The 10,415-nt window shown below is 36.0% G+C and overlaps 1 protein-coding gene across 1 annotated transcript; it reads right to left on the reverse strand.

Moving 5' to 3' along the window:
- Window positions 1-5,560: 5,560 nt before the first annotated feature.
- On the reverse strand, window positions 5,561-9,031 carry LOC133800877 (pentatricopeptide repeat-containing protein At3g09040, mitochondrial). Its single transcript, XM_062238965.1, has one exon. It carries the CDS (start codon window positions 8,946-8,948, stop codon window positions 5,874-5,876), a length of 3,075 nt encoding a protein of 1,024 aa, XP_062094949.1. The 5' UTR covers window positions 8,949-9,031; the 3' UTR covers window positions 5,561-5,873.
- Window positions 9,032-10,415: the final 1,384 nt, after the last annotated feature.

Raw genomic sequence — 10,415 nt, forward strand, 5'->3', positions numbered from 1 at the left:
CCCGGCATTAAAGCCATTTTTGAGTCCGGTAAACTTATACTTACCAAATCAAATGTATTTTTGGGAAAGGGGTACTCTTGTGAGGGTATGGTTAAATTGTGCACCAATGATGTAACTTTCAATGTTATCAATAAAATTGCTAATTCCGCCTATATTGTTGAGTATGATTTATTATTTTTGTGGCATCTTAGACTATCGCATATAGGTTTTTCTACCATGAAAAGAGTAGTAAAATGTGGTATGATTGCATGCAATATTAAAAACTATGGTAAATGTGAAACATGTGTTAAGGCGAAAATTATTAAGAAACCATTTCCTAGTGTAGAAAGATCATCTAATTTACTAGATTTAATCCAAGTGATCTTTGTGAATTAAATGGTGTTTTAACTAGAGGTGGTAAAAGGTATTTTTTTACTTTTATAGATGATTTTAGTATATATACCTATGTGTTTCTTTTAAAGCATAAAGATGAGACTTTTGATGCCTTTAAATTGTATAAATTAGAAGTTGAAAATCAACTAAATAAAAAGATTGAAGTGCTAAGAAGTGATAGAGGAGGATAGTACTTCTCTAATGAATTCAATACATTTTGTGAAGAAAATTTTATAATTCATGAGTGCACAACACCTTATACACCACAACACAATGGTGTTGCCGAAAGGAAAAATAGGACTTATCTAGAGATGATAAATTCTATGTTGGTGTTTTCTAAGTTGAACTTCAACTTATGGGGTGAAGCGCTTTTAACCGCTTGTCACATTCTTAATCGAATACCGATGAAGAAAAATGAGATATCTCCATATGAGTTATGGAAAGGAAGAAAACCCAACATAGGGTACTTCAAAGTGTGGGGGTGTCTTGCATATTGCAAGAAAACCGAACCTACAAGGTTAGGTTCAAGAGCCATAAAGTGTGCTTTTGTTGGTTATGCCAACAATAGTAAAGTTTATAGGCTATTAGACTTAGAGTCTAATATTGTGATTGAATCTAGAGAAGTTGAATTATTTGAGAACATGTTATGTGACAACAATTCTCAAGCTTCAACATCTCTAAAGGAGAATATGTTATATGAGAACAATTCTCAAGCTTCTACATCCAAAGTTGATTCTCAAGAGGAGAATTCCCAAAGGGATGTAAAGCAACCCTTTGAACCTAGAAGAAGTCAAAGGCTTAAAAATCATAAAAGTCTAGTAGTGGATGAGATAGATTCTCAACGAATTTCATTCTACATGGTAGAAGGAAATAGAGAGGAAGTCATTAGGAAAATTCCTATTGTACTTCTCGTTGAAGATGATCCTAAGACTTATAGAGAAGCTATGCAATCGAGAGATAGTGCATTTTGGAAAGAAGCCATCAATGATGAGATGGATTCCATTATTTCCAATAACACTTGGGAATTGGTAGACCTCCCATCGGGGTCTAAGCCAATCGGGTGTAAGTGGGTATTTAGGAGAAAATACCACACTGACGGCACTATCCAAATCTTTAAAGCTAGATTAGTAGCTAAAGAGTTTAGGCAAAAAGAGGGTATCGATTATTTCGATACCTATGTGCTTATTGCAAGAACAATTTCTATAAGAATTTTGTTCGCTTTAGCTTCTATACACAACTTGTATGTTCATCAAATGGATGTCAAAACGGCATTCCTTAATGGTGACCTCAATGAGGAGGTCTATATGGAACAACCCGAAGGGTTTGTCCTACCAAAATGTGAACATAAAGTTTGTAGGCTTGTAAAATCCTTATATGGATTGAAACAAGCTCCTAAGCAATGGCATGAGAAATTTGATCAAGCCATCATGTCTAATGGGTTTAGACATAACAATGGAGACAAGTGTTTGTATTCCAAAACTTGTAAGTGATATGTGATCATTGTTTGCTTATATGTGGATGACATGTTATTCTAGGTAATAGCATGAAAGGGATAGAAGAAACGAAGATGTTTCTATCATCAACTTTCATGATGAAAGATCTTAGAGAAGTTGATACCATACTCGGTATCAAAGTAAAGAAACATAGTTGGGGTTTTGCGTTAGGGCAAGCCCACTATGTTGAGAAACTATTGAACAAATTTAACCATCTCAAGGTTAAAGATGCCAATACTCCATTCGATCATAGTGTAAAACTTGAGAAGAATGAAGGAAGAGCGGTGGCTCAATTAGAGTACGCCAGTGCTATAGGGAGTCTAATGTACGCTGCCCAGTGTACTAGACCTGATATAGCATTTGCGGTAAGTAAACTTAGTAGGTTTACAAGTAATCCAAGTGTGGATCACTGGAAGGCAATTGGAAGATTCCTAGGTTATCTTAAGAAAACCAAAGGACTAAGCCTTCACTACTCCAAATTTCCTTCGATTTTAGAAGGATATATAGATGCAAGTTGGATATCCAATCTTGGGGACAACTTTTCCACAACTGGTTGGGTATTTACACTTGGTGGAGGTGCAATTTCTTGGGGTTCCAAGAAACAAACCTGTATATCTCATTCCACTATGGAAGCAGAGTTCATAGCTCTAGCTGCTACCGGCAAAGAGGCCGAATGGTTAAGGGATTTGTTGATAGAGATTCCCCTAATCAAAGATAATGTATCTACTATATCGATACATTGTGATAGCCAAGCGACATTGGGTAGAGCATACAGCGGAGTGTATAATGGGAAGTCTAGACACATTAGTCTAAGACATGGATATGTAAGAGAATTGATTCAAAGAGGAGTCATCTCAATATCCTATGTGAGAACTAGTGAAAATCTGGCGGATCCTTTCACTAAGCCACTAACGAGGGATTTAGTGGCTGCATCATCTCGAGGGATGAGACTTAAACTTCCTAAAGAGATTCACGATTGATGGTAACCTATCTTAACACTAGTTATTCAACTAGTGTTAGGTTCAATAGGTAATAACAAGTCAATCAAGTGAATATTAGTTGTACTCAAAACAAGTCTCATCTGAGATATTGAGTACTTGTGTGTTACCAAGTGGAGGGTTAAAACCGAAAGGTTTTTTAATAGAGTTCAGTCTTGTAAAGACAAATATTTTTGGTAACAAAATACTGTAAGAATTCTACCTATATGGACCTAGGGGTTGTGCCGCCTCTCATGAGAATTGGGAGTATTCTCAAGAACATTCATGAATGGAAAGTGCACATGGTCATTAACGGTGCAAAGCGAGACATAGAGGTCTCAAGTGAACATCGCAAAGGTGTGTGTGTTATCACCGATTTGTCATCATGAAAAGATGGTTCAATGCCTAGTGCAACCTAATTTTCGACAAATTTTGTGATAATTACACTATAGTAAAGTTCAAGTTGAAAAACAATTTACTTTATGCACTAATGCAATGACTCCTATAAGAGAGAGTTCTTATTTAATCAAGTGGGGGATATGTTATATTTCAAAATATAATGATTGATTAAATAAGTGTTACAATAGATAACTATTTAATCTTGTGGGAGAATGTTATATTATTTTATAATATAATGTAAAATTATATTATATTATAATATAATGTTTTAGATTAAATAAATGTGACAAAGTGTGTCACATATTGTAACATATAATAGAGAGTTACAATATTTAGATATATGAGATATATCCAAATAATGTAACATATTTGGTGTTACAAATTTGTAACCTCCAAATATTACCCTTTATTGTGTAAATTGTTGTTACACAATATTGAGATGAATTTCATAAAAGCCATATGTGATATGACTGTTAGAGATATGATTTTAACCTCAATAATGTGTTTTGGGAGTTACAAAATCATTTGGGAGGGTTTGGAACCGTTTGGAAAAACAGCACAATTTTTGTGCTGAATTTGGTCAGTGGCCGCGGCCACCAACATTCAGTGGCCGCGGCCTATGGGTCAGAGACTAGTGGCCGCGACCACTAATATCTCTGGCCGCGGCCACAGGCCAAAACTGACCAAATTTTCAGTTTTTTCAATCTTTGTTGAACGGCTCAAAAAACCCAAATAACTCCTAAATCTCTTTTTTAATTCCATATTAATCCAATTAAACATTGGTAACAGCCATGGGGGTTGGTGGAATTTGAAATTCAAAGGGTGTCTTTAAACTCTATAAATAGGAGCCTATAGCTCACTTGTAAGACACAACTTTTCTATCCACTAGAGCACTTGGCTAGAAACACCTTGAAGCTTGATAATTCCATAAAGCTTTTCCAATATCTGAGAGAGATCCCTTAGTGCTTGAGTTAGGGGGAAATAAGCTTTTGGACAAAGGTTTTAAACCTTGTTCAAGTTGGTGATCCCCAATCCTCTTCACTTAGGTTGTGTAAGTGAGAGTTTGATTGTGTTTCTGTTCTTCTTTTTATTCTATTGTTTTTCTTCTTATTCTCTTGTTCTATTTACTTGTATATTTTGTTTAAGAGTTGTAATCTTTTCATTTAGTCTAAACACTTTATTTTACTTGTAATCTTTTGCTTAGAGTTGTATTCTCACTATTCTCTTCTTCATCATCATCTTCTTCCTTTCTTTAGTTTATTTGTATTTTTAGTTATAGAGTTGTAACCTTATTTAATCAATCTATACTTACTTGTAATATTATTGCATAGAGTTGTAATATTATAATCATTTCCATTGAGGCAAAACAATATTTTCCTAACACTTGGTGCCAAGAAGAAAACCATCCAAATGATGCTCACGAACAATAGCAAGGACCATGGTCCTCCATAAGGAAAAGTTGTTGCGGTCTAACTTAAGGGCAAAGGGTTGGGTTAGGGTGCTGTGGACCAAAAGACAATGGCAGGGGGAGCTGAGACAGGAGGTAGAGAAGTGGGGCTGGAAGTGTGAGCCACCATAGACTGAGTAGCAGTGCTCCCAGGGAATCCATTCATAATAGATTCTTTATAATAATGCAATCAAGCCAAGTAATTAATTGTTCTTCTTTGTTTTGTGGAGTTTTCTTGTTATTTATCTAAGATGTGAGATGAAGAGACAACAAAAAAGAAAAAGTCTTTTAGATGTTGAGGAGGAGAGTCTTGCTAAAATGCAATATGTCATAGTCCCACATAGAAAGTTGGCTTTTGTATATGATCACAACACTTGTAGAAATCAATCCTAATAATAACTCTCAACCTATATTTATACTTCAGAATGATTAATGAGATTGGAAAAAAAAAAGATGTTGAAAAGATTGAGAGATAAGAGAATTTAACATAATTATATTTTTTACTAAGTGTATGAGTATTATTGGGTATATGATTAATTTTTGGAAATAAATTTCTAGTCTATTATAATTTAAATATTACTTTTTAATTAACATTATATAAAATTTAATTTAAATTATCTAAAATAATATAATTATTTTGTTATGTATTTAATTCATTAATCTCTTTTATATATTAGTTAAAATTTGAATATTTTCTAAATACAAAAAAAAAATTATAACTAAAATAGCAAATTTTTTGTCAATACAACACTTTTATTCCATTTTATTCCCATTCCCAAACAAACAAAATAATTATGATTTTAAAGTTTATTAATATTATTCTTAACAATATTTTCTTTTATTCCATTAATATTCTCATTATCAAATATTAATTCCATTCCACTAAACCAATTCCATTCCAAAAACCAATTGTCATAACAAAAAAAATGAGCAAACCTTCTTTTCCAACTTCTCAAGCCATTTGAGCCAAAGAATGGCATGCAATCTCTTCACCTCATAACTATATTGCCTTTTTTCCTAAGAAAATCATTTGAAGTTTTAGAGTCAATGTAAAGAAAAAATGAACTTGTTTGCTTGTATCATCTCAAGGATTTTCGTTTGTTACAAGGGTTCCAAATGCTTTAAAAACAAGAATATTAAAATGGTTGTTCATTTATCCTAACATAGATCTTTCAGTATAGACACTCACTCTTCATCATGCAAAAAATTATTCATGTCCACAACATAACCATCTTCTTTCATAACTTTTATCAAGTACTCCAGAACTGCATTAATTTCACCGGAATTGGGATGGGATTTATCCCCAGCCATAAACAGATGTGTCTTCTGTCCCACTATAATCCAACTACAGCCAGGCAACTTTACAACCCCTTTTTCTCTCATTGTCATCCTCAAAGAATTGACCTCATTCCAGTTTCCCGTTGCAGCATATATGTTAGCAAGCAACACATAGGGTGAAGAGTTTTGAGGATCTAACTCGATGAGTTTCTCAGCCGCACGCCGCCCTCTCAGATCGTCTCCGTGCAGTTTGCACACAGAGAGTAATGTAGCCGAAATCATAGCATCTGACTTGAAGTTTAGTTTGTTGATAAGTTCCTCTGCCTCTTTAAGAAGCCCCCACCGGCCAAGAAGATCAACCATGCACGCAACATGATCCACCCTCGGCTGAACTCCATAATCATTTACCATACTGTTAAATATTTCTCGGCCTTCGGCTACTTTTCCTGAATGGCTGCAAGCAGTGAGAACTCCAAGGAGTGTCACATCATCTGGCATGATATGTTTTTGCTTCATCTCACCAAAGACACTTAGCGCATCATCTGCGTACCCATTTTTAGCAAGCCCCACTATCATGGAGTTCCAAGAAATGACATCTTTCTTAGTTTTCATTTCTTGGAAAACTTGCACAGAGCTTTTGACATCCCCACATTTAGCATACATGTCTACAAGGGCACTACATGTTAGTTCATCTTGATCATAACCGGTATGAAAAATAAGGGAGTGGATCTCTTTGCCATCAGTCAAAGAAGATGAGACTGCAGATGCTCGAAGGACACTAGCAAATGTGGCTTGGTCTGGTAGAGCATTGTCACTATGCATTTTTTGGTATAGCTGCAAAGCATCATCACTGCAATCATTTTGCGTGAGTCCTGAAATAATGGCAGTCCATAGTACTGTGCTTTTTGGGTTTGGAAACTCAGAGAATAGAATTTCAGCTTCCACTTTGCATTGAGACTTCAAATACATGCCCAAAAGAGAGACTCTCAAGAAGTCAGAACTACCATACAGAAGGTTTCTTTTCAAGACCACACAATGAATTTGCCTTCCTAATATCAGCATAGTAGCTTCGTTGCAGGCATCCAAAAGACTTGCGTAAGTGATATCAGTAGGGCTCAATCGAGCAGATTGCATCTCTTGAAATAAAGTTATAGCTTTTTCTAAATGGATTTGACAATACCCAGCAATCAGCACATTTATGGACACCACACCCCAGTGAGGCATAGCAGAGAAAACTTCATGTGCAACTTCAAGGGCTCCACACTTGGCATACATGTCAACAAGGGAGCTGCCAGCATAAAGACTTGTTTCCAGACCAGATTTAATGGCAAAACAATGGACTTGTTGCCCTTGACCAAGTGCTTGTACATTTGCACAAGCGCTCAGTATACTGGCCAAGGACACCTCGTCAGGCATCACACCACCTGAATTCATTCTATGGAACATGTTGAAAGCCTCAACCTCATTCTCATCCTGAACATACCCAACAATGATTGCATTCCAAGAAACCTTATCTCTATTCCTAATGAGCTCGAATTGTTTCCTAGCATCTTCCAAAGCCCCTGATTTAGCATACATATCTGTCAATGCATTTCCAACAAACAAATTGAATGCAACTTTGTTCTTGATGATAACTGAATGCAATTGGCGACCTAATTCTAAAAACTCCAAGCAAGCACATGCACTCAGAATGCTAGTGTAGGTAAATTCATCAGGCTGAAAGCCACATTCTTTCATATTGGAGAACAATTCAATGACCTCCAAGGCATACCCATTATGTACATAACCTCCTAGCATTGCATTCCACAACACATGATTCTTAGCATCCAAATCATCAAATACTTTCTTTGAAGCATTTACTTTCTCACACTTGGCATACATATTGATCAGAGAACTTCCCACATAAAAATTGGAATCCAAGCCCTGCTTAACCGCATGGGCATGAATTAGCAAGCCATAGTCTAGCGCTGCTAAAGCAGCAATTGTACTTAAAATACTTCCTAGTGTAGATCTTGTTGGTTTTACATTAGCTTTTCTCATTCTCAAGAAAAACATTAGAGCCTCTACCTCACAACCCGCCTTGGCATGTCCTGAAATCATCACGTTCCAAGCCACAACATTCGGGTTTGGCATCTCGGCAAACAGCTCACAAGCCTCACGTAGCTTTCCTATACCAACACAAGCATTAATTACAGTGATATAAGCAACTTGATCAGGAATGCGGCCAACTTTCTTCATCTCTATAAAGACTTTGAGTGCCTCTTCGGACAAACCAGCTTGAACGTACCCTGTGACCAATGCTGTCCAACCAACTGTATCCAACTCTGCAGCCCCGTCAAAAATCCGGCGAGCATCACTCAGGCGGTTGCATTTGGAATACATGTCAATAAGTGCACCTTCACAAAATGAATTTGACTCAAACCCCATCTTAATAGCACAGCAATGAACTTGTCTACCGATCTCAACATCCACACGTCTCGCAGAAGAAGACAAAACAATGGCAAAAGTGAACCCATTTGGCGAAACCCCAGAACTGACCAAAGAAACAAATGACTCATGAACGTGGTCCAATAGACCCCACTTTGAGTACATTGAAAGAACCGAATTCCACGCAAATACATCTTTGTTCTCGAGCTGATCAAACGCCTTCTCGGCGTAGCCCACGTTGCCACACTTGGCATAAAGATCAACAATGGAGTTCCCCAGCAACCCTTTGGAGTCCACCCCAAGTTTCAAGCTGTAACCATGGATAAGCTTGCCAGTTTTTGAGATCTGAGTTAGTAACTCAGGCAATTCGTCGAACACATTGCGGGCTCTAATCCGTTTGCACTGTTCCACACAGGCTCGCGAGAGATTGATATAAACTGGCTGGGATATGGGAGCCTGGGCCGAGTTTTGTAGAGAAGATGAGAGTTTGCGTTGGTGATGGAAGGAGATAGAGCTGGAGAAGGTTTCTGAGAGAGGTCGGAATCGGAAGCTCATCAACTCGGACGCTTTCTATCATTGACTTGTTTCGTTAACTCTGCTGAGAAATAGAGTTGAGGGAAGTGGATTGTGTAAATATGGGCCAGGACACGAAAAATAGTTTTTTTTAGTTATATAATAATAATAATAAAGATTTGACAGTATTAAAAAAATAAGGGCTTTTTTTATTGAGAAATTTTGAGTTATAACCAAAAGCTAATAAAAAATAACAATATCACTATCACACAATTTTTATACGGTATAAAATATTTTTTTACATAAATGCAGTTTGCTCTAACCTTTCCTCATCATTCTCTCCCGGGCATAATGTGATTCTTCTTCTCTTGCATACCACAACGTCGATCATACAACAACATCAAAATACTATAATTGTCGGCGATCTGGATCTGACAGCAACAACAACAAAATTTACATGCCTAAACAAACTATAATTGATGTTTTTATGTTGCAGAACAACTTAAAATAAGGAAGAATGTTGTAGATCAGGAATTGTCCCACCATTTCTAATCTAAATCAAACAAAACTATCATGTATGTGATTTTTTTATATATATTCTATAATTTATTGAGCAAATTAATGTTGTTGTGTCTTTGATCATGTGATTTTTTATATGTATTCTATAATTTATTGAGCAAATTAATGTTGTTGTGTCTTTGATCATCGAATTTTGATGATATTTGCATTTAAACGTAGCTCTCTTCTTGATTTTTGTTTGCAAAAATGGAAATATTTCACATTAAATCAATATTATGGGTAGTATTACAATAAAAAGAACAATGTTTAAAATCTGTAATACACAAACAATTGCTCTAGCGTTGCGATAATGTTGATGTCGCACTGTGGCCATGTTTTGAAACTGGGATATAAACATTACCTTTTTTTTTTTTGTCTATCTTTCAGTGAATGGATTCAATACCAATCTTGATATAGAGCAATGGTCAATGGAATGAAAACAAGAATTATGTTGATTTTGAAGCTAGTGGGGAATTGATACCAATAGATTGCAAGTATGAAGAGCTGGTACAAATATTGTTGCATAGACTACACTGCAACACTGAAACAACACACATTCAACTACAGTACCAAGTCAAAGAAGACTACCCACCCCTGAAAATAATGGATGATGACAATCTCCATTTCTACATGCAAGGAAACAGACTTCACAAGATATCCATTATGTGAATACAGTCAACAACACAACAATAACATCAAACATCCCATTTTTTTTAATCTAGAGAGTCCACAGTCACACAAGAAGTGCCCATGATTGACAATGGTCCAAGAACAACATAATCAACCATAGAGCAACAACAATATGAAATGAAAAAAAAAGATGATAAAATGTTTGATTTCATTGACTACGCCAAATTAGTCACTGAAGAAATGCTGGATAAACTAGAGAACAACTAGAGGAAAGACCAACATGTTGACAATATAGACTCACTTGTTATCACAAACACCTGC

Source organism: Humulus lupulus, chromosome 9 (assembly GCF_963169125.1).
Source record: "Humulus lupulus chromosome 9, drHumLupu1.1, whole genome shotgun sequence".
NCBI lineage: Eukaryota > Viridiplantae > Streptophyta > Magnoliopsida > Rosales > Cannabaceae > Humulus > Humulus lupulus.